The 25,602-nt window shown below is 33.1% G+C and overlaps 1 protein-coding gene across 3 annotated transcripts in view; it reads left to right on the top strand.

The window, feature by feature from the left end:
- The window catches only part of CHD1 (chromodomain helicase DNA binding protein 1), a 77,725-nt gene extending 52,479 nt beyond the window's left edge, over positions 1-25,246 (top strand). Inside the window, exons 23-37 of one of the 3 annotated variants that reach the window (XM_030325563.1) lie at positions 1,722-1,898; positions 4,303-4,463; positions 5,765-5,806; positions 7,152-7,282; positions 8,002-8,140; positions 8,362-8,512; positions 9,500-9,622; positions 10,441-10,569; positions 11,022-11,285; positions 11,639-11,779; positions 16,984-17,162; positions 18,848-18,944; positions 19,935-19,986; positions 20,485-20,695; positions 22,456-25,246. In XM_030325563.1, coding sequence (XP_030181423.1) covers positions 1,722-1,898; positions 4,303-4,463; positions 5,765-5,806; positions 7,152-7,282; positions 8,002-8,140; positions 8,362-8,512; positions 9,500-9,622; positions 10,441-10,569; positions 11,022-11,285; positions 11,639-11,779; positions 16,984-17,162; positions 18,848-18,944; positions 19,935-19,986; positions 20,485-20,695; positions 22,456-22,801 — 2,343 coding nt within the window. In that variant the 3' untranslated portion in view covers positions 22,802-25,246. The other 2 variants (XM_030325571.1, XM_030325581.1) reach the window with 2 other exon arrangements.
- The last annotated feature ends 356 nt before the right edge of the window (positions 25,247-25,602 follow it).

Below are 25,602 nucleotides of genomic sequence, written 5' to 3'. Positions count from 1 at the left end.
ATGTGGAAAGGACCAAATTGTATATGAATAGATACATTTAGTGGAATGAGGAGGGCAGTGATTTCCTAATTAGCATGTAAAAAAATGCTTGGCAAATAGCATGTCTTCAAATATTTGGGCAAATGAGGGAACGTGGTATCTCTAAATTTAGATTTCTGTGACCAAAGGCTTTTAGCTACTGTTTGTTGGAGTAGTTCTGCAGTTTTTGACATTAGATTAAATTAAGCATTATCACAACTAAGAAAATCCAAGTTAATCAGTCCAAGTAAGCAATGAGCTCCTGTTAGTACTTATAAATACTCCTGATAGTTCCTCTATAGCCATTTTCAACAAATTGAAGTTTTTCAAATGGGGAGGGTTTTTTTTTGTTTTTTTGTTTGTTTGTTTTAATTTCTTTTGTGTGTGTGTGTTTATTTTTGAGAGAGAGAGCAGCAAGCAGGGCAGGGTCAGAGAGAGAGAGACAGAATCCGAAGCAGGCTCCGGGCTCTGAGCTGTCAGCACAGACCCTGATGTGAGGCTTGATCCCATGGACCATGAGATCATGACCTGAGCCAAAGTCAGATGCTTAACTGACTGAACCACACGGGCGCCCCCACAAACTGGAGGTTTTAAGGAGCAGTCCAGTTTGTGTCATTTGTTCATTCACCAGTTATTTATTGAGCACCTGTAGTGTGCCATGCACCAGGGACATAGCAATGAATAAAAACTTTTTTAATTTTAGTGAATCACTCTGGCTGCAGTGTGGAGGATATACTATAATGGAACAAGAATTAAAAGCAAGGTGATAAGTTAGAAGACTATTCTTTAATCTTGAGAAATAAACGTTTCTGGAACCAATACTCATTCTGGTGTGATGAACTCTACATTAAGTTATACTATTTGGTTTTAATTTGACTAACTGGCAGTCTGAAAAAAATGTCACTGATAAGCTAACCAAAGTAAATACAGATTATTTTTACACCAGTGAGTTGATACTCATACTGCTCGCTTTAGGATTTTCATTACACTTAAATAATAGACATGAGAAATGAACACTATTTGTGCAGTGTTATTCTTTACACAGGGTGAGCATAGGTTCTTTCATCTAGCTTCTGTAAGTTTTAATGTTCCACTATTAGCAGTTAGCTTTAATGAGTGCTTTCTGTGTACCAGTCTTCATAGTTCCTTAAATGTATTCTCTCATTTAATCTTCACAAAGTTAGTGAGCTCTTTTTATCCTTTTTTTTAAGAGATGAAGAAACTAGGAACCTAAGTAAGTTTATGGACTCAGAGCTCTTTGTGTTTTGTTAGCTCTTTGTACTATATTATGATCCTAAAAATAAGAATATTGTATTGTCTACAGCACTTTGTAATTAATGCATTGGTGTGGTATTTTCTGCAGAAGATGATTAGCATGTTACTATACATTTTGTTGTTCTGTTAACTAATTTTGTTGAGCAGCAGGACAAAAGAGAATCATTCATGGAGGAGATTTCTTACAAGTCTTTTGGTTTGATCTACTTCGACCTAATAAAGAAATCATAAGTAATAAAGAACTAATAAAGAACTTAGTTTAGCAGGCAATTTTGGTTCAGTCCATAGTCATATTCATTATCCTGAGGATATTTAAGTTTTATTGTCTTGTTCTGGCATGTCACTTCCTCTTCTCTGAAATGTAAAATGTAATTTAAGGATGAGTTCTTCTTTAATGCTTACTATTTCTTAAAATTCTGGAATTTAAGGTTGCCAACTTTTCAAATATGGATGAGGATGACATTGAGTTGGAACCAGAAAGAAATTCAAAGAATTGGGAGGAAATAATTCCTGAAGATCAACGAAGACGATTAGAAGAGGAAGAAAGACAAAAGGAACTTGAAGAAATTTATATGCTCCCAAGAATGAGAAACTGTGCAAAACAGGTGACATTTTAATCTAAAATATATGTCTGTTGATGTAAGAGTAGTCGTACCTGGGCTTATCTGGTTTTGTTAATAAGGCATACTGGTCCATCCTTTTCTTCTTTTGTAAGTGTTTTCATCTGATTTGATAATTTTTGCCTTATAAAATGAGTTGGAAGGTATTCTCTCCTCTTCTGGTTTTGAGAAGAGTTTGTATAGAATTGGTATTCTTCACTAAATGTTTGGCACTATTTGTCAGGGAAACCATCTAGGCTTGGAGTTTTCTTTGTTAAAATTTTTAACTCTTAATTCCTTTTATAAACAACTATCCAGAATATTTCTTGAGTGAGTGAGTTTGGTAGTTTCTTTCAAAGAAATTGTCCATTTTTTCTAAGTTGTTGAATTTCTAGGCATAAAATTACTCATAATATCTCCCAAAAAATCATCCCAGGTTTCATTGATCTTTCTGTTTTAAATTCATTTATTTCTGCTCTTTCATATTTCTTCCACTTTGCTTTAATTTATTTTTTAGTGTCTTAAGATACACACAACAATTGAATCAAGACCTCCCTTTTCTAGTATTACTAGCATTTAATGCTATAATTTTCCCACTCTTAACTACCTTTTCTGAATCTTGTAAATTGTTGATACCTGTTATGTTTTCATTTTCATTCATTTCAGAATATTTTCTAATTTGCTGTGTAACTTCCTCTTTGGTGTTGTTTTTGTTGGTTTGTTTTGTGCTTTTTTGTTGTTATGAAGGGTGTTGTTTAATTTCCAAGTACTTGGGAGGTATTCTCAGTATCTTTGTTAATGAATTCTGTCATTGTCGTAGAACATACCTTGATTTGATTTATGTGTTTTGAATTTTTAAATATTTACTGTTTATGACCCAAGTGAAGACTGTAGATTTTTGAATAATGGTAAAAGTGCTTCGCTAGGCTGTATCAGATCCTACAGGAAAAGGAAAAAGGTTTAATACTAAATTTTTTTCTTTGCATTAACTTTTGTTTTTTTGGATATTGTGTAACAAGATTATTGTTGATTACAGAATCTTTTGGTGCCTCCTTAAATTTTGAGTCTGAGGCATTGAGGGAATTGCCTAGTCATTATTCTGCTATCTTTCCCCCGGGGATAGAGTTTTTTTTTTTTCTTTTTTTCTTTTCCTTTTCCTTTTCCTTTTCCTTTTCCTTTTCGTTTTCGTTTTCGTTTTCGTTTTCGTTTTCTTTTTCTTTTCCTACAACGGTATTAGTTCTTCTGTGCCCTCAGTGCAGTAGATGACTGCTCCCTTTCTCCAGGCCATCTTCAGGAAGGAAAGTTTTTTTCTGATCTCCTGTGCTCTGTCTGATTCCAGTCTTTCTTCTGAGCACCTGTTGGGAGTTTTGTGGAGGAGTGCCTGAGAGGGAGTACAGGTTCTGTTCTGTACAAAGCTTGAACAGCCGTCCAGTTTGGGTGGGCGGGAATCTTTTCTGTCATTCTTTTCAAATGGATGATACAGATGGAGATAAAAGGTGGAAAATTAAAAAAACACCTTTAGCCAATTTTAGCTAACTTCCCTTTACCTGCTTATATATTATTTGGTGTCTACGACTCATGCTTTTCACCGGAAAGCCAGTGTTCAAGTATCATCTACTGTATTTCCGTATGTTTTAGACTATTAGATTCCCTTGTGGTTTTGATGCGTATAAAAGAAGTTAGGCTTTGGAGGTGAGGTTTATTGTTAGGATGGGAGCATCCTATCAACTTTCTACATCCCAGGCAGAAATGGAGCCAAATAATGTGTGTTTGGTTTGAAAGTGCCCATATACAGTTTGTTATATAGTGATTATTTCTGCCAACCCCAAAACGATCTCCTTTTATAGTACATGGGAAGCATAGCATTATATTACATCTTGTCAAAGCATGAAAAGAGGGTAGAATGAGTGAGAACTGTATACCAAGCTTGACTTTGAATTAGCTTCAACATATTAGGGGTTCAGAATATGCACTGTGACTGTGGAAAGACTCCAAAGACTTATAGAAAGTATGTTTTGATGTTTCTGTTAAATAATAGATGTTATAAATAAATAGTTACTTTAATTCTCATTTGAAAAAATTAGCAGTGAGGTTCTATAATTCTGTATTTATGTTATTTGATTAATTGCTTGTTGATAATTTTTCTCATATTTTTACCGAAGGACAATCTTGTATTTTCCTGCTGATTTATGAGAATGTTTTAAAAAAATATTAGGGCTGTTACTAACTCTTTGCCATTAACCTGCCATGTTTTTCTCTGTTTTGTTTGCTTTTTAATATTATTTATAGGAAATTTTTGATATACAGACCACATTTGAATTTGTTCTGTTGATCTTTTTGTAGTCTTTTCTTTGCTCTTACCATAGAAGCCGCCTTTAAGCTTCGGTAAATTTTTGTTTTCCAATTCCAGATTAGTTTTAATGGAAGTGAAGGGAGGCGCAGTAGAAGTAGGAGATATTCTGGATCTGATAGTGACTCGATCTCAGAAAGGAAAAGGCCAAAGAAACGTGGAAGACCACGGACTATCCCTCGGGAGACTATCAAAGGATTTAGTGATGCAGAAATTCGGCGGTAAGATGACATAAGACTATTTTACTTCAACTTGATTTTTTTAGAAGGTGAAATAAAATATACAAATTCCATATTTTCAAAGATTAAGATGAAAGTTTTAGAGGAGGCAAATATATGATTGTGCAGGGATTAGATGGTTCTGGTTTTGGGTGTTCATTATAGCTATGAAAAATAAAGTTTGATTTTCTAGTCTCTGCATGTTATTTATTGTTAGTCTATTTAGACTGCTACATTTTTTTGCTTTTACTAATCTGGTTCAGAATAGTGGCCCTATTGAATAATACATATTTTAGTACATTCGATTTGTTTATTAAAATTTCTCACTGCATTTATGATTCCCAGCGTTACTATTTTTATGTGAGAATACTTTAGTTCCATATTTTTCTAGGTTTTTTAACACTGAGATTTGCTTTTTGAAAGTAACAATGTTAAAAGTATTTCTGATATGTCCAGGTAGGAATTGAGGTAAGATAGTCATGTAGGATAAATTGTAGTTCTCTTTCAAAATATGCGTTTCTTTATACACGTTTATTTAAGGGGAACGGGATAACAGCCAACTTTTGTTTATGTCAATTTTTGCTTATGAAATTTGTGAAAAGGTTGCTCATTGCTGTATTTTGGGAGTTTGTTGTTTGTTTCAAGTCATTGTAACTCTTTTCTTTTAAACCATAGACCTGACTGATAAAGTTCTTCCTCCTTCTTTCTGCCAGAAAACTAAATATATTGTTAGATTTTATTAAGAGTACTTTTATGACCACCTGATTTGCTGGACTTTCTGTCTTTAGTTGAAGAACATTTCAGCTTCTACTTTTCCTGGATATTTTCCCTCATCCATCAACCACTTGGGTAGCTTTGTTCTTAAGTAAAATTTTTATTTTCCATTGTTGGTATAATAACCATACATCTGAGTTAAAGGTATTATTCAGAAAACAGTACTTGGAATTTGAGGAGGTGTACTATGATTGATTGATAATTTGGGAGACACTTCCTGTGGTAGCCTTGAACTTGTCTTGTGAAAATAATAAAGTAATTTCTAAAATAAAATTTAGCTTCTATTGTTTTATTTATATTGGTTTCTGAACATCATCCTGGGTGTTAAAATATGTCTTGTCTTACTTGGTATATCTTAATGTTTTAACATTTTTGTCTTTAGCATAGTTTATTCATTTGTGTTGGTAGTAAACAGTACCTTGAATTAATTTTTGAACTAACAAGTATTTTCTTATTTCTGTATATTTACAAATCTATTGTTTAATGGATAGTGAAGCCCACATTTAAACCAAACAATTATTTTCTGTTAGGTTTATCAAGAGTTACAAGAAGTTTGGTGGCCCTCTGGAAAGGTAAACATGTTTGTCATTCTCATAGAATTACATGTGGGTTACATGCAGTCAACTTTATTTACTTATGCTAATACTCACTTTAGCTACTTTGTTAAATTTGCTTTAAAAGTCATTTACAAAGTCTGTAGAAAGCAAATTTCAAGTAGACTTTTAAAAAGATTTTTATATTCTCAATTCCTTCTAGTCTCTAAAATTTTATCTACAAATGAAGTTTTCTTTAAAATACATAGATCTAGGGGCGCCTGGGTGGCGCAGTCGGTTAAGCGTCCGACTTCAGCCAGGTCACGATCTCGCGGTCCGTGAGTTCGAGCCCCGCGTCAGGCTCTGGGCTGATGGCTTGGAGCCTGGAGCCTGTTTCCGATTCTGTGTCTCCCTCTCTCTCTGCCCCTCCCCCGTTCATGCTCTGTCTCTCTCTGTCCCAAAAATAAATAAAAAACGTTGAAAAAAAAAATTAAAAAAAAAAAAATAAAATACATAGATCTATAAAATACTAAGCATTTTTTTTAATACTCAGCGTTTTCATAATTGTACTTTGCATATGCTTTTATCCCTTTTTTTCCATCACAAACATGAAAAGCAGATTTATCCTTCCAGAAGGTGAGCTGCTAATTTCAGTCTTTGAACTTAAAGGCCAGTTCTGTTTCCCTACTAGGGAAATTTTCTTAAGTTTCCCTAATTAGAGTTCCTTCTTACACAAGCTATTAAAATTCAGATTATCAGGACAGGTTTTTTGTTTTTTGTTTTTTGTTTTTTTTAAGTTAATGGTTAATCTCAGTAATTGTTGGTGATTTGAATATTCTTTGACCTTTGGTTGTGGCTAACCCACTGTCTGAATATACAGTGGCAAAGACTCAAATTGGTTTAGTTCTATTTTTTCTCTCTTAACCTCCATTTTAGAAGTATTTGTTTTATTTTGAATATTTAGAGTACTATACTATATTTATCGAAAAAAATCCAGATAACTGGACCTGCCCAGTTCAAGCCTGTGTTGTTTAAAGTTCATCTGTATTACAGTGCTTAACTGCTTTTGAATTTAATATTTGGTTATTAAAAGCTTTTACAGAATTATTATATAATCTTCAATTTGAAGCATACCATTCTGTAATGAATTGGTTAACTTTATTATTCTTGAATATATAAATGAATTGTTTCCCTGCCAAATATTTTCACATTTAAATTTTTTTTTTTTTTTTTTTAATGTATCTTGTGCCAGTTATCTGAACCAGAATTTGTAGGGCATGGAAAGTGACTTGTAGAGCTTGAGATAAAGTGAAACTCAGTCTCCCTTAAATGGTGCCACTTTATTCTGCATATTTACCTGAGAATTATATTATTTCATTAACAGATTAGATGCAATTGCTCGGGATGCTGAATTAGTTGATAAGTCAGAGACCGACCTCAGACGACTAGGAGAATTGGTACATAACGGTTGCATTAAAGCTCTAAAGGATAATTCTTCAGGAACAGAACGAACAGGTAATATTAAAGTGAGAATGATTTAAAGGGAGGTAAATAGAAGTTTCAAATTAATGCTTTTATTGAATTTGTATTGAGTTTGTATGTATTATATCTTAGCTACCTATTCATCACTCTTGAAAGATGCTTTAAAAAACAAAGCAGGACCATTCCTGGGTAATAGGAAATGGGTAATAGAATTGTATTACTGAAACCAATAGAGTTTGTCTTTCTGTCTGGTATATTCTAGCTGGTAGGTAGCATTAGGTGTTACTGTATTTTTTGTATATAAATGGCTAGGAAAAGATAGTGTACATGTATAATATGGTTTTTGGACATAATTACTTCATTATGCTTATTTTGTAATTTATCTACCTAAATGAAAATATTTAGATAAGATTTAGTAATAAAATGTACTGGAAAAAATCATGCTAGAACTCTTATTTAGAAGGTGACAGCATTAATAGATTGAAGTATCTTGTGCAATTGGTAAAACAATTAAGAAATGCTTTCTGTGAAATGCTTTCTGTGAATTCACATCTGCTATAATGTAAGTACTAGTATGTACTGAAAAATCTTGTAGTGAATTTAAAGTTTGCCAACAAGTGCCCCCTCCCAATAATATACACAGGTAAAATGAATTGATTAGCTAAATAAGTAATGCTTATTAATATACATCATAGTATATCTTGCTTAGAATTGTATACTTCATACTTTTTTATGTCTTAAAAAAAATTAAGGTGGTAGACTTGGAAAAGTGAAGGGTCCAACATTCCGAATATCAGGAGTACAGGTGAATGCCAAGCTCGTCATCTCCCATGAAGAAGAATTGATACCATTGCATAAATCCATTCCTTCAGATCCAGAAGAAAGAAAACAGTGAGTTATTTACTATACCCATTATAAAATATTTATTGTTACTCAATAATTCAGCTGTGTATGGATGTTCAAAATGTTTTTTTATGTCACTGGCTAGCTTGAATGAAATGTTTTTAAAGATAAAATAAAGCATAGTATTTTGAAGTTCTAATCAAATATGTTTTTCAAAATTTTAATATGGCAGTTATAAACTTGACAGTGGTTATTAACTTTGTTATTAGGTATACTATCCCATGCCATACAAAGGCAGCTCATTTTGATATAGACTGGGGCAAAGAAGATGATTCCAATTTGTTAATTGGTATCTACGAATATGGATACGGAAGCTGGGAAATGATTAAAATGGATCCTGACCTCAGTCTAACACACAAGGTACTTAAAATTTGTTTCTGTTGACCACATATGTTAGATTTTTTCTTTTAAATTATGTTAGAAATTAATTAGACTGATGGGAAACCAAGGCCCTAATGAGCTGTATGACCTTGGCTTCTTGGTTTTCATGAAGGGATTGAATTTAAATGATGTGAGATTTTGCTTTACCTCTAAAATTATATACTTGTTACGAAGGCATAGGTATATTTTTCTTCATAGCATTAAGTTTAAAGTAAACCTCTAATTCCATCATTATCTTATTTTTAGCAAAAAAATGATTCTGAAATATTTTATAATTTTTTGCTAAAATCAAACAGTGTTTAGGGATTTTGGTGATTTGATACTACCCTGGTAGCTAAAATCATTTCTTTGCCTAAACTGGAAAACACTGGAAGCATTGCCTTATCTTTTTATCTTATTTAAATTATATTTTTATATTTTACTTTTTCATAGACAGAGGGGAACCTTTTGATATTGGTGCTGTGTCATTTGTTGCCTGTGAGGCCAAACTTAAAATAGTTTAAAATCCCGCTGTGGATATTTTCTCAAGGTGCATGCTTTGGGTCACCTTAAATAGATGATAACATTGTTCTAGGACTCTTTGTATACTGTACAGTTAAATGTACTGTTACTGCGAAAGGAAGGATATCTAAGAATACTGTAATGTTTAATAACACTGGATGCTAAATACACTTGTATATTGGAAAAGAAATTTTTAACCTCACACTTTGTATTATTATTTTGAATGTAGGCATTTTTTTTTCATGTATTTATTTAGAACTTATTCGCAGGCAAATTAAATCTTTGCTGTGGGGTAGGTATATAAAAATGTATTTTGCACTCTTAGTTGTTTAATGCCCATAAATTTTAACAGTTGTAACCTGTCAGTAAATTATATGTATTTCTTTCAATGAGTGAGAATTTTTTAGGCAGTAACATTTTCATGTAATTTATTAAGAACAACCTGAAAAAGTTAATTTCTTTCAGATTCTTCCAGATGATCCTGATAAAAAACCACAAGCAAAGCAGTTGCAGACACGTGCAGACTACCTCATCAAATTACTTAGTAAAGATCTTGCAAGAAAAGAAGCTCAGAGACTTTCTGGTGCAGTAAGTTAAAATTTAGTGCTTGAGAGCAATTTACTTTTCAGTAAATGTAGTTTAGTGATAGCCCTGGACATCTGAGTCTAATATGACCTTATAAGTGTATTTTTCTATATTTTAGTAGCTTTAATTGTATATGGTGATATTTGCCTTCAGTTGTCTCTGTATTTCTTTTAAAACTGGTAAGTCTTTCAGAAGTAGGATCCTGGGTTGTGTGTGTATGTGTGTGTTTCCTGGTGTTTGGATAGGTGGTGGGGGCAACTTGTTTAGAGAGGCGTAATTTTTGAGAGGTCGGGCCTCTATGACTATTTTATTTGGTGTTATTAGAGAGCTAAAGGTACAGCATTAAAGGTCACAGAGCTTATTTATGAGAGGGGTTCAGAAGAGTAGGAAAAATACACTGAAAGAGAGGTCATTAGAAACAGTCTTTACAATTTACATTATAATCACAATGTGATTATATAATTACATTGTGTAAAATAATTTTTATGTAAAATAGTTTTAATGCTATCTCTGTTAGGATCAAATTTAGTTGAAGATAATTGTAAATTATGAAGGTGAAAAACCTCCCATTTTTTTCAACTTCCACTTTGCTTTAATTCTTTTTTAAAGGAATAATTATAGTTAGTATCAGTTACTCATGATAATATGTACTTGACTCATTAAATTATGTCAGTTTTGTTGACTTTTTAAGATTGGTGTAACTTATTACCAATAGACCAAGGATTGGGTAGGAATATGTGTTAACTTTTAAGATTTACCACTTAAGGAATTTTTTAAAATTGAATCTCTGGAGTTGGTTAGAATAAAATAATTATTTTTAGGGAGGTTCAAAGAGGAGAAAAGCAAGAGCTAAGAAGAATAAAGCATTGAAGTCTATAAAAGTGAAAGAAGAAATAAAGAGTGATTCTTCACCCTTGCCCTCAGAGAAGTCTGATGAAGATGATGATAAGGTAAGAATGTGTTTTGGAAGAACAGCCTTTTTATATTAGAAAGGGAACATAACGTGTTTTAGTATACTTGCCATTTAAAAATTGAACTAAGACCTAAAATTTTACATTTAGGTACTGAAGTTCCTTTTGTGTAGTTTATTACATAGTCTCACATGCAGAACAGAATTCTACTTGTCCCATAGAATGTCACTAAGAGGGATAGAGGAAAGGTTCTTCCTTTTCAGAGGTTTGCCATTTAAATGAGGTTCTGTCTCCTTTGATTTTATTTTGAATGGGACTGGCTTGCTTTAGTTTTTATAGGAAGGTTGAACATTGCATGTATCATTATTAATGGGATTCTGGGTTCTTTCTTTCCGAATCCACATACATGCAATCCATAGTCATACAAAGAAAGAAATTAGTCTTTGTCAAGATTTGGTTAGTAATACATTGGCCATACTTGCACTTTTCAGGATGAGATCACTTCTGTGAAACATCCAAATAAAAAAATTAAAACAGAAAGAGACAGTGAAGAAAGACCTGAGCCAGATGTTTTTATAAAGAAGGAATCAGAAGAAAAGAGGGAAGCAAAAGAAAAAGAGAATAAAAGAGAACTTAAAAGGGAGATAAAAGAAAAAGAGGATAAGAAAGATTTAAAGGAAAAAGATTTTAAAGAGAAAAGAGAAAACAAAGTAAAAGAAGCTATACAGAAAGAAAAAGACATAAAGGAAGAAAAGGTATGCAAATCATAATGTAAAACTTAGAAAGTGACAAAGTCAACATATTTACATTTTAGGAAAATAAACTGCCTATCAGCCCAAATTAGCCTGAATAAGTTCTTTAAAAATACATGTGGGTATCTAGAAGAGGAGAAAAATAGGTTTGGATCTGTTTTTTTAAATGCCTTACCTGTAGGGTAATGTTACATAGTAATTTATTTTTGGTTTCCCCAAGTAAAATTGGGGAAAGATAAAGAGTATGGAATGTGAACAAGCAATTATAGAATAAAAAGAGACATTAATTGTTTTCTGAAAGTGTTAATCATTTCACCTTTGTTGTTGCTGGATTTTTTCCCCCTCTTTTTCTTTAGTTGAGTGAATCCAAGTCTGATAGCAAGGAAAGATCCAAGAAATCTTCAGTGTCAGATGCTCCAGTTCATATCACAGCAAGTGGTGAACCAGTTCCCATATCTGAAGAATCTGAAGAGCTAGATCAGAAGACATTCAGCATTGTAAGTAGTAGACTTACTGGTTATTAGTAAGAATTCATATAATATTTTATTTTAATTGGCAGTTTTATCTTTTGGAGCTTTTAATTTAGAAATGTATTTGAATTGGGTAGTATTGCAATTCAGATTGATAAAGGCAATAGATTTAAATTTTGAAAGTTATCATAAATGTACAATTAACTTGGAAAAACTTCTTATTAAAGACTTTAGGGAAAGTCATTTAAGGAACACTTAGAGTGAACTTTTTTCCCTTCAGCTTCAGAATAAAATTTTAAAGTTTTCAGTTCCTGAACCTTTTATCTATATAAAACAGTGCTTCTTATCTACAGTAAATGACTAGCTATTTTCCCCCCAGTATTTTATAGGCCAGTATTCTTAGAAAGTATAGTAAAAAAAAAGTATAGTTTGACATAAAATTGCACTGTCAAACTGATATGAAGGTTTCTAAAATTTCTGTACCTGTCCCCCATTGTGGACTAGTACAAGTTCATAGACCTTGAGTAACACTGGTCTAAAAAAATACTGGTTTTACATGGTACCATGCTTTTATGTTCATCAAAGTCAAAGAGGAACTATCTTGGCCTTTTTCCAGATGATTTATTTACTGAATATAATCAGGAAACCAAAATAGTCTCAACTGTGAAATTAACTGTGATAACAAATTTTGAGGAAAACTTTATAGTGAGGTTGCAGTGTGGAAAAACAGTTTGGTATAGTAATTGAATATACTGGCTCTGGAGCCAGTTCGAAAAGTAAGTATAATGATTAAATGAGTTAATACATGGAAAGTTTTTCAGCTAGTGCCTTTATTTTAAGAAATTGTTGTATGGGGCGCCTGGGTGGCGCAGTCGGTTAAGCGTCCGACTTCAGCCAGGTCACGATCTCGCGGTTCGTGAGTTCGAGCCCCGCGTCGGGCTCTGGGCTGATGGCTCAGAGCCTGGAGCCTGTTTCCGATTCTGTGTCTCCCTCTCTCTCTGCCCCTCCCCCGTTCATGCTCTGTCTCTCTCTGTCCCAAAAATAAATAAACATTGAAAAAAAAAAAAAAAAGAAATTGTTGTAGTGGATGTTGTTATTGAATATAGATATGCCATCAGATTGATAAAGGACTAAAAGAATCCAGATACAGAGCAAAATCAAGAAGGAGTAATACTGTTAGAAAAAAAAAAGACTGCATGATATGAGACCGGTACAAATTATCCTTGAATAAGAGACATGCTGTTATTGGTAGCACCCAAAGTGAAAATTTATAGTCTGATATATAAATGTATATCTCATTGGGGCGCCTGGGTGACTTGGTAAAGCATCTGACTCTTGATCTCGAGGTTGTGAGTTCAAGCCCTACACTGGGCACATCCCCTGGGCATGGAGTCTCCTCAGAAAGAAAGTATCATATTTATATATAGTTACAGTATGCACAAATACGTGTAAATATATATTCTTATAAGAAAGAGTATTTCCTCTTTAGGATCCCTAGAATCTGAATCTTTGGCACTGCTAAGGTGTAATCTTAAGTTTATCGCTGGTATAAATTAAATGCTAGACTTGAAAGGTGGAAATTTTCACTTCTAAAATCACATTTTTGTTTTACCTACTGTACCATTTTAGATTCCCCGGGTTAACTTCTTGTCCTGTTTGCTTCTACTTTGTATCCTAACTAGAGAAGGTTTATCAGTGACCCCATTTATTCATTCCTGCTAATTCCATGGCATGCCCTAATAGGGCTTCAAATATTATTCATGCACTTTAAGTATAATAGTTCCTACCATAGGTTTTTCTCCTCCTTATTTTTGGCTGTTCACATCCCTCCAATCCCTAATAATATTGGAGACATTCAGATAAGCTACTCTTGTTCCTGTCTTCCATCTTACTTATTTGTACATATCTCTAGACTTTTCATTTCTGTGTCTTCAGGTTTACAGGCTGGCATTACGTAGCATCTTTTTAAGATTAATCTTTCTGTTTGTGACTTGGTTCTTCTTAACCTAGCCTATCCATTTTCTATTAATTTTTTATTTTAAACCCCTCTCTGTTGGGTAGAAATGGAAAGGTAGATGGCGATGTGCTTTTGCTTTTCTGAGGTGAAAATGAACTCTTTGAACTGCTTCCTTTACCTGCTCATTACTGAGTTTGGTGAAATTGCACCTCTTGCCTCTTTTTTTTGCCCACATTTCCTCCTTGGCTTTCTGACTTGTTCATATAACTGCCTTAAAGGAAAATTTCCTGTTGTGCCCAATACATGAATTTCTTCTTCACTAACCTTCATAATTGATCTTAAAATCTCTTGTATTATGGAGATGAAGAATGGAATAATTTTAAACATAGACTCTGGAGCCAGAGCTTACATGATTAGAATTTTACTACTGTATAAATTTTATTTGGGAATAGCTGTAATTATAAATTTAATGGCCTTTTCTCAGTCTTCATTTTCCTTCACATCCTTGCCTAATTTAACACCTTATTTTGTGCCTTATTGATCTGTCTCCTAAATGTGAGTATAATTTAATAGTCAAGAATGAATACAGAGTTCCAGGTCAGACCTGGGTTTGCCAGATGTTATTTCAGTCTGAACTTCAGTTTCTTCAATACAATAAATAGTATTTATTGCAAAGGCCTACTACTGGAATCAAAAGAGGTGCCTTTTACACAACACACAGCTTCTGATACATAGTAAGTACTTTATAAATTTTTATTACCATTGCTCCATTTCCCATCTTCAGGCCCTGGCCTTAGCGCATGGATTTTTGTCATGAATTCCTCCTTTTTTCTTATCCCCTTCCCCCACCCCCCAATCAGTCAATGAACAAATGATACTGGACTAAGCAAATGATATTGGCTCTGCCATACAGCTTCAAGCTACAGCCATCTCTTCCCTGGATTCTTTCAATAGCTTCATAGCTGTTTTCACCATTCCCACTCTATCCCCTTCTATACCCTTTTCGTTCCTCAGTGCATACTCCCCATAGCAACCAGAGTGATAGCGACTGTCAGGGAGAATAGTCACCCCTCTTATTTTTTACTTAAAATCCTTGAGTGGCTTTCCCTCTCACTCAGGATTAAAAGATTCATAATTATAGGCCAAAAGATGCTGCATCTGATTCATTACTCCCATCATCTCTGCTACTTCCCTCACTTAGTAGGTCCCAGCCACACTGTCATTTATACTATTCCTTTGAACATAAAAATTTTAGAACTTCCTCTGCTCACAATGGCTTACTCCTTCATTTTCTTTAGATGTCTGCTCAAACATCACTCTTCTCTGATACTGTATATGAAGTAGAAACCTCTCTACTTTTTCTTGCTTTCTTTTTCTTTATCACAGTTGTCACCATCCATCACACAGTCTATTTATTTATTGGCTGTTTTCTCCTACTAGAGTACAGGTTCCACAAAGGCAAGGTGTCTTTTTATTTACTGCTCTATTTCCTGAGTCTGGGACAATGCTGAGAACAGGGTATGCAGTCAAATGACATACACTGAATGAATCATTTTCTAGCAGAATATAAACTACCAAAATTGAACAAGAAGCAGGAAATGTAGAGAACAGATACAGGAGTAATGCTAAAAATTAGAAAGAAAAAGATTTCTTTAAAAAAAAAAAAATCAGGCCTGGCTGAGTTCTAATTTTAAGTAAAAAATATTTGATTCTAATGTTATTTAAGTTATTCCTGACAAAAGTTGGATAACTTCCAAATGATTTGGACAAATAGGTCAGTAAAACAGAATAAAATCCACAGAAACAATTCCACACATAATATAGACAGTTAATTTATAATAAGAGTGGCCCTTCCACAGCAACAATACAAGGATTTTTTTTTTTTTAATGTTTATTTCTGAGAAACAGCACGAGTGGGACAGGGGCAGAGAGAGGGGGAGACACAGAATCTGACGCAGGCTTTAGGCTCTGAGCTGTCAGCACCGAGCCCAACACGGGCTTGAACTCGCTAAATATATTGTCTGTAATTGATCCATCCTTAACATTCCTGAACTAACCCAACTTTACTACTTGTAAATTATTATTAATCATTGTTCATTTTAAATTTGTTTTACATGTTAATATATATTAATATATATAAATTAGTTTGCTTTTTTAGTGATATTTTCATTCTACTTTTGGTGTAAGGTTATAGTTTGTTTTGATTTGTTTTTTAAATCTTTTATTTATTTTTGAGAGAGAGAGAGCAAGAGCGAGCAGGGGAGGAACAGAGAGAGAGAGAGAGGGAGACACAGAATATGAAACACGTTCCAGGCTCTGAGCTGTTGGCACAGAGCCCAAAGCGGGGCTTGAACTCAGAAACCTTGAGATTGTGACCTGAGCCAAAGGTGGATGCCCAACCAAATGAGTCACCCAGGCGCCCCTAAGGTTATAGTTTTTATTGCACAAATTGTATTTTAACTGAATCATCAATTTTTGTTATGTCCTCTTTTTATTAGCATGCTAGTGATATGTAGGGTAAGGAAAAAGGTTGGTTTCTATCAAGTATCTCCAACTCTTTGACTAGCCAAAATATGGTAAGAGCAAAATTCATTAGTTACTTTGTTTTGTCCCAAAGGTTTAGAAGAATAGACAATTTATACTTATAGGTCAATTGATTTTAATAGTTTGACAGCATATTTTATTTTATAAAAGATCCTCATATTTTTACATTTTGTTCTACATTAGAGTGAGTCTAGGTATTAAGTTATAGTCTGAAATATTTTATTTTTTAACATTCTGTGTTTTAAGACTGCTTGATGATAATTGGGGCGCCTGGGTGGCTCAGTCAGATAAGCACCCAAGTCTTGGATTCAGCTCAGGTCATGATCTCAACCTTGTACTGTCAGCATGGAACCTGCTTGGGATTCTCGGTCGGTCGGTCGGTCTGTCTGTCTGTCTCTCTCTCTCTCTCTCTCTCAGCCCCTCCCTCACACAAGTGCACATTCTCTGTCTCTTTCTCTCTCGAAATAAACTTAAAAAAAAAAAAAAAAGACTGCTTCATGATGTGTTGCAGTGCAGAAAGTAACCATTTTTACAGAAGGTAAATTAAAACCTTACTTTCTGAAGAAAATCTGAGGGAAAAAAACCTGATATTTAAGAGCTGTGAGGCGAGCTTTAATGCTTATTTTAACATCAAACAGTGCTATATTTACTCATATAGATATCATTGAAAGAAGTAGATCTTTGTTGAATTCTTATTTTTAATACATGTTCTTATTTTCCCATTTTAAAGTGTAAAGAAAGAATGAGGCCTGTCAAAGCAGCTTTGAAACAACTTGATAGGCCTGAAAAAGGCCTTTCAGAAAGAGAACAACTGGAGCATACTAGACAGTGTTTAATAAAAATTGGAGACCATATCACAGAATGTCTGAAAGAGTATACAAATCCTGAACAAATCAAGCAGTGGAGAAAGTAAGTGATGTACTTTTCAGGAAATGTTAATTTCCTAAATTGTAATTATGTAACCATCTAATTGTCTCATATTTCAGTTTATTTTTCCTATTCTGAAGTTTAGATAACAAAATACTATTTAAAGAAGTAATCTGAAGGCGATTGTTTTCATTTTTTCCCTTTAAAGCTTTTTATTTATGAATGATTGCTTAATTCACATCATGATAAGGCACAGGTGGCACCTCTGTCATTAAGAAATAGTCAACATTGTTTCATTAAAATTCAGATTGCATTTTATTTTTAAAAACCTCTGCACTTCACCAAATTATTGTTAGTAATATCTTTAGTTTGCAGTTCCAAATAAACAAATTTGTTACATAAATTTAGCAATTCATCTTCCAGGTGTGAGTATATAGCCTTGTAAGAATTAATATTCTCAAACAGTGTAAAATGCACACTTTTATTTTCCCTTTTATTTTAGAAGCAGCAGCACAGTTGATCTTAAAATTTTAAGTCTGAGCTGCTGTATTATACAAATCACTTAATGATTACCAGATCAGATCAGTGTTAAGCCAAACTGCAAGACAAGTTAGGAATACTATAAAATGACCATAAACCAGTCCTGTCAGTTTATTAGTCTGCTGATTTCTTGCTTTATGCAGTGCAGCTACATACCAAAGCAAAAAACTGTAATGACATATTTCTGAAGGAGTGATGATTAAAGTTAAAAAAGAAATTCTATCCTTGTCCCCTTTCTCCTTAATGCACATTATCTGATGGTATCTTTACTCAGACTACTAACATAGCTTGTTTCTTTTATACCTAATATAAATCATAATACGAGTCCCTTTTTGACTTGTAAATTTACATATTTTTGGTTTCAATAGGATGGATTACTGCTTTTTTGCTCTAAAAGGCTATAAAATTAAGGGATTTGGAAGAGAACTAAAACAATGTTTGGTTTTATTTGGAGTCTTACCCAAATGGGGACACCAATTTGGCTCAGTGGGTGGAGCATGCGATTCTTGATCTCAGGGTCATGAGTTCAAGCCCCACGTTGGGTGTAGAGATTACTTAAAAAAAAAAAAAAAAAGGTTGGAGTCTTAGCCATATAAAGTTTTTATTTTATTTTTATTTATTTATTTTTGAGAGAGAAAGCACAAACAGGAAGGGGCAGAGAGAGGGAGACACAGAATCTGAAATAGGCTCCAGGTTCTGAGCTGTCAGCACAGAGCCCGATGAGGGGCCCGAGTGCCCGCACTGGAGATATGACCTGAGCCGAAGTCAAAGGTGTAAACAGCTGAGCCACCCAGGCACCTCCATATAAAGTTATTTGTTTATTTTTTTATTTTTTTTTTAATTATTGTCAAGTTAGCTAAACATACAGTGTATACAGTGTGCTCTTGGTTTCGGGGATATATTCCCATGATTCATCACTTCACATACAAAACGCATTGCTCACCCCAATAAGTGCCCTCCTCAATGCCCATCACCCGTTTTCCCCTCTCCTCCGTACACCACCGCCCCCATCAACCCTCAGTTTGTTTTCTGTATTTAAGAGTCTCTTACAGTTTGTAGAAATAATCTCTTTAGACTTTGTTCTATGGAAGGCTAAGTATATGTGTATGTGTTTCTACCTAGGGGATAAGGATTTCATGAAAAAGCTAAATATTTTCTACCAGACTGATTACCTGTTCTTTTTCTAGAAACCTGTGGATATTTGTATCTAAGTTTACGGAGTTTGATGCAAGAAAATTACATAAGTTATATAAGCATGCTATTAAAAAACGGCAGGAATCTCAGGTAAATTGATGCATCATATTTTTTCCTTTAATTTATGTTATTAAAACTGAGACATTCTTTCTTGTAGAATAATTCAATTAATAAATGTAGGAGGAATAAAGGAAATACAGAATCACTGTCAGACCACAATAAAAGTTGCTGCAGGTAGATGTTCTGAAGGAAACTAAAATTAGTGGGTGAGAAAATAAGATATTGGCATTGTCTAAAAGTATCTTATCTAAGATGTTTATTAATTACAAAGAGAAAAATAATGACTTTATAGAAGAGAAATCTGCGTACACCACCTTAAATGGTGAAGGGTAACATCAGCTAAAATAAGACCTATCAACATCATGAACCATCAGTATAGTGCGCTAATAAGAAAGGTATATCACTTCTGTGGAATTCTTGGCAAAAATGTATTACCTTAATTTGATCATGTGAAAATACCAGACAAACCCCAATTGAGAGAGGTATTCTACAAAATAACTGTCTTACATTTCCAAAGTGTCAAGGTCATTGAAGACAAAAAAATGTAAAAAGCTATTCATTAGATTAGAGGAAACTAAGAAGATAAGAAAACTCAATGTAATACGGAGTTCCAGATTGGATCCTGGAACAGAAAAGGGATCTTAGTGGAAAAATGTTAAAAATTTGAACACAGTTTCTAGTTCATTTCATAGTATTGTACCAGTGTTAACACTTAGTTTTGATTATCATACTGTGGTGTTATGTGAGATGTTAACATTAGGAAAAGCTGGGTAAACGGCATATGGGAACTTTACTGTTTTTGCAGCTTTTCTGTAACTCTCAAATTATTTCAAGGTCGAATTTTTTAAGAAAGACAGTCTATGTTTTAAAAAAAAAATCTGCAAGTGATGCATTTATACATGTGTATGAGAACTTCTTTCAGCATCAGGATTTCCGTTTTGGGGTGTTTTTTCTTTTTCCTATTTTGTAAGGGTATTTGAAGCCACTTAAAAGATTCTTACATGTGTGCATTTATTTTAGCAAAATAATGACCAGAACAGCAGCCTGAATGCTCAAGTAATTAGAAATCCAGGTAAGTGTTACTAATTGTTTTAGAAAGTAAATTTAAAAACTGTTTTCCTCTTTCAGGTTTGTTTTAGATAACACATACTCAGGTTTTAATATTGAATCTTTTATCTTAAACAATAGCTTATTAACCTTTCCATAAATCAACCTTTTTTGCCAGTTTCAAGAAATGATAGAATAATTGTTGAAATGAATGTATTTTTAAACAATATTTAGAATATGATGTATTCTGTCTGTGCAAGAATCACAAAAGTATAGTCTGAGAAGGAAATGGTCTCCAAATTGTTTCAGTTGCGGTTTTTCACACTTCAGAATACAGTAACCCTTTATAAGACTTAGCTCTGCCTTTATAGACCGGTTCTGAAGTCTTTAACAGTATTTGGCAACTGATTTTGTTTATCTGGATTTGAAATAAGAGTTCTTATAATCTAGCAGCAAAGTTACTTTTGTTTACCATGTGTTTTTTTTAAGTCATTAACAAAAGCTGTACTCTTTTATCTAACAGATGTGGAAAGATTAAAAGAGAATACAAATCACGATGATAGCAGCAGGGACAGTTATTCATCTGATAGACACTTATCTCAGTATCATGATCATCATAAAGACCGACATCAGGGAGATTCTTACAAAAAGAGTGACTCTAGGAAAAGACCCTATTCTTCCTTTAGTAATGGCAAAGATCATCGTGACTGGGATCATTACAAGCAAGAAAGCAGGTAAACTGGATGTTTTTGCGGTTTTGCTTATTTGTGTCCTTCTCTTTTTGACCTTTATGTATTCTATTTGACCTTACCAGCCAATTCATTATTCAGGTAATCAGAACAGATCTTATGTGAAATTAATTTGTTTACAAATAAAAAAAACAAACAAACTGATATAGAGTACTTTTTGTTAGTATTAAGAACCGAATTTCTCCAAAAATTTTTTTAGTTACAAAGTATGCAGTAAGAGATGAAAGTATAGGGAGTTCTGTATAAGTCATAAGATTCATTTTTGTTGGTTTTAGAGGATATTGGCTCAAATACTCTTCAAAATACAATAACAGAGTAAAATTAAAGCTTGATGGAATATGACTGAAATTTGATGAGCAGAATTCTGTGTTCCATTCCACTAAAAACTCCTAGGGGAAAAATTAATTTATGTGAAAACACCCTACTGAGGATAAACTTAATCATGGCAGTCTGGGGTAGTCCTGAAATCAGGAAGTTTTCTCTGTTTAGTATTGTTTTGTTGTTTTTTGAAGCTTTAAGTAGTTAAACAATCTGAATATAACAACAGAATACATTTTATTTCATAAAGGAGTATTTTCATCAGTTAGTTATAATTAAGAAAAACAAAAGAAAAAACTGAGAAGAAAAAAAGATCAGAAATAGAGGAATTAGTAGATTTTCTTCGCATTTTAGTTGTGCTTACTTTAATCATTTCTTCTCTATGATAGAAGTGCTGTCACATAATAAGTATCAATTGTAGAATGGCTCTTATAATTAGAAAAGGGCACAAAATACAAAGCCCTGTTTGTAGCAGTATATATTTATAATTTCACAGACTTATAGAACATAATTCATATTTTTTTTGTAACAAGGACTTTTCCCCAACCAGTGAAAGTTCTCTTCTACAAATTAGTTCATAGACTGAATTTTAGAGGTTTTTATTTTTTCTGCTTAGTTTCATAAAAGGCTCTGATTTCAAGGGTATTCTATATCATTATCCTAACCCCCACTTCCAGATAATTAAGATGCATTAATACGAATGTCCCATAGAATAAAAAGTAACAATCAGTTGAAAAATGGGCATGTGAGCTAATTGAAATAAGTTAGAGAAAGACAAATAGCATAAAATTTCACTTGTATCTGGAATAAAAGACAAAAACAGTGGACAAACAGAAAAGCAAAAAAGACTCATAAAGACAAGAGAACAAACTGGTGTTGCCAGGAGGGAGGGGATTGGAGTCAGGGAGATGGGTGAAATAGGTACAGGAGATTAAGAGGTACAGATTTTCAGTTATAAAATAAGTCATGGGGATATAAAGTACAGCTTAGTAATATTGTAATAACTTTGTATGGTGACAGATGGTAACTATACACTTACCATGGTGAGCATTTCATGATGTATATAATTTCATATCACTGTGTTGTACACCTGAAACTAATATACTGCATGTCCATTATAGTTTAGTTAAAAATAAAATTATATTAAGTAAATAAATAAAAATGGGCATGTAAAATTAGATGGTATCTGAGGTTCTCTGTATGGTTCACTTTAGTTTTGTGAATTGAATGATTTTTCCACAGAGGCATGCAGAGACAGGTCCAGTGACTTAAGCTCACTGAGGAGGTCTTGTTGTGAAACACAGAGCTTCTATAGAATTTAAAAGGATGCCTTAAAGTATTTTTCTGTTTTATTTTTTTAGTACTTTTTCTATTTGGAAACATTTAATTTCCATCATTAATTTAATCCCTAATTTCTCTTCCATTAGGTATTATAGTGATAGAGAGAAACACAGAAAACTGGATGATCACAGGAGTAGAGATCACAGGTCAAATTTGGAAGGAAGTTTAAAGGACAGATCTCATTCTGATCATCGTTCTCATTCAGACCATCGGTTGCATTCAGACCATCGGGCAAGTTCTGAATATACACACCATAAATCTTCCAGGGATTATAGATATCACTCAGATTGGCAGATGGACCACAGAGCTTCCAGTAGTGGCCCCAGATCACCACTAGATCAGAGGTCTCCTTATGGCTCCAGATCTCCATTTGAACACTCAGTTGAACACAAAAGTACACCTGAGCATACCTGGAGTAGTCGGAAAACATAACAAAAACTGATACTTTTTGTCTTTCTGGACTTTTCTTTTAGCCATATATCATAAACCAACACAGTAATTGCCTTACATGACTTGAAAGATATAAACAGATCTTCTATCAGTAGCAGTATTGTTACTTCTTTCCAGGATGCAAGGTCTATTATCCCAACAGAAGAGAAAATATTTTTATATTTAAGGATTATGCTGCACTGTACTACAAATACTGTAGTACTTTTTTTTTTTCTTTTTTAAAGAAATGGAAAATGTTTACTATTACAGGGACCTCAACACTGCCCTTCCATATAGGCTGGATAAAACTGTTTTTAAGTCAGTGATTTTAGACTGACCTCCATTTAAATTATGTTTGTATATGAACTTTACTCTGACCTGTGATCATGTTTCAGGAAGGAATGAAAGAGAGTTCTTTTCTTAATAAAGAAAAAACACTCAAGGACTTTGTTCACTTTCCAAAGCTACTTGTTTACATTGTACACTGCGACCACCTTGCCGCTTTTCATCACAAGCTTGAATATTTAAATTCTGTACTTATATCTGTAAAATAGCCAGGAATTTCCTGTTTGTGATCTGTTATTATGCCTTTTTACACATACACACACACATGGCTGTAAATATTGTAAATGGATTAAATGAGCTTTCCTTCCTTTCCCTGCTCAGGCTTTTTTTGACTGTTCCTTTCCCTACCAACTCAGGCCTTCTTATCATTTAAAAAAAATTATCAGTGTAATAACACTTTTTAATGATTTGTCTTGATGGAATCATTGTTTAGAATGTAAAAAATGGGGAAAGGGGCCACTTAATTCCATTAGTCTCTTTTTATATTGACTATTTTATTAGATAAATGTTATTTCTTTCATTTTTTCTTTTTTAGTAAATATTGTGTTTGTAGTAACAAAATGGTGAGATATGTAAAATCTAAACTGCATGCTCTGGAAACATTTTTTTCAGATGCATTTGGTTTAAAAGGGTAGGTGTATGAACACTTTTCAGAATCCAAAATGGCCAAAAGTTATTGTAAAATCCATTTGTTTTCCCTTTTCATGTGGGCAATAATGTCAAATGTGCTATGCAGCCAGGTAACATTTTAGATAAACTTGATTGACTTTTAATATAAACTGTTACAATGCACACTGATTGTATATAAAAACCTTATATATGACAAATTAAATTTAAGAAAAAGGATATGTGGGCTCCTGTAATTTTCTGCTGCATTCTTACTCGCTCAAGCACTTAACTTTTTTTTTTTTTTTTTTTTTAAGTAGTAACGTTTAGCTACCAGGCAAAAGGTATTTTGGTAAGCAGTTGAATATTAAGTGTGTGGCACTACAAAACTAAGTCTATTTTAAAGACTATATGAATCTATGAAGTAAAATTAGATCATAGAAATCTTTGTTGGTTTCCTGCAGATTTTATTTCAGAATGCCTTATATTTATTCACAGATTTTTATTTTGTTATATTCAGTGGGGATTTTTGAACTGTGACACATTCTTGGATGTGCGCTGTGATGTAACAAATTTGAATCTAACTTTGACAAATATAAGTATATTGGTATATGCCTATAATAGTCTTTAAAGTGTCCCATGTTGATTAACTGTGGGAATAATCTACAGAAATTGTCCATAGATTGATGTATTTTTTTAAACATTTTAATTTTCTCCATTAAAGTCTAAAATTTTATGTGAACAAGCTTTCCTTTTTTTTTTTTTTTTTTGTGATCCCTCTTTTAGTTACGTGAAGAACGATAATCTGTTTTTTTCCTGGCATATCAGATAACATAGGAACACTAACTCAATTTTTAAATGTCAATTTATAATTAAATTTAAAAGTGATAAACAGTGCCGGTACACATTTTTAAGCTTTTCCACTTTTTCCACATTTAATGTAAATGATTATTCCACAAGATAGCATTTAACACAACAAGATAATGCTTAACGAAGTTATAATATTGACATAGTAAAAAGATCAGGTTGCATTTTTAATTCATCACTTTGTAGCTGGGATATTTGCATTATATCCTATTATACAAAATATCATAGAAGAACAATACTACATTTTTGAGGCAATGGAATGGGCTCTTAACAATGCCATATTTAGTTGAATAGATCAATCACCTAATTAGCTGAGTTGAATGGAAAACCTAAAACTGTATGTAACATTAATTGATGGAAAATATGTTCATTATTTGTAAAAAGTCAGCAATCATGTAGAAGAGGAACAAGCCATAAACTTACTAAGACACAATGGAGAAGAACATTGGTACATAGATATAACAGGGAACATTCTCTATAAAATATGCTTAAATTTTGTCTATTACATGCTCATTCTGCTTTGCTATTTATATCCATTTGTGTTTAAATTTTTAAGGGTGAGAGATTATGCATAGTACTGTACCAATTAACCCTCCACTTTAATAATATACAATAAATGATTTCTTATTAAAAGCAATGGCCTGTTTGCTTATAAAGAAAGTATTCTTGGTCAGGGTATGTTAGAAATAATTTTAGACTGGAAACCTGTGGAAACTGGAGTGTGAATGATTTGTTCACTAATTTCAGAGTGAGTGGCTTAATAAAACTGAAATTTTATAGAAGTTGCATAAGACATGGTAGATTACAAATACGATAATTTCTGTAATTCATTTTTGTAGTTAAATTGTGAAAGGGTTGTATAGATACACTGATTTCACTTTCTTGAGATTTATCAAGACTGTACAGTGGTATAAATGGCATAATTCCTATCTTCGTTACTCTGTTTCTGACTAGACAATGATCTTTAAGCCATAAATAATAATGTA

The sequence above is a fragment of the Lynx canadensis genome, chromosome A1, assembly GCF_007474595.2.
Source record: "Lynx canadensis isolate LIC74 chromosome A1, mLynCan4.pri.v2, whole genome shotgun sequence".
NCBI classification, from domain to species: Eukaryota; Metazoa; Chordata; class Mammalia; order Carnivora; family Felidae; genus Lynx; species Lynx canadensis.
Note: the sequence above shows the minus strand (reverse complement) of the source record. Positions and strands in the feature narration are given on the sequence as shown.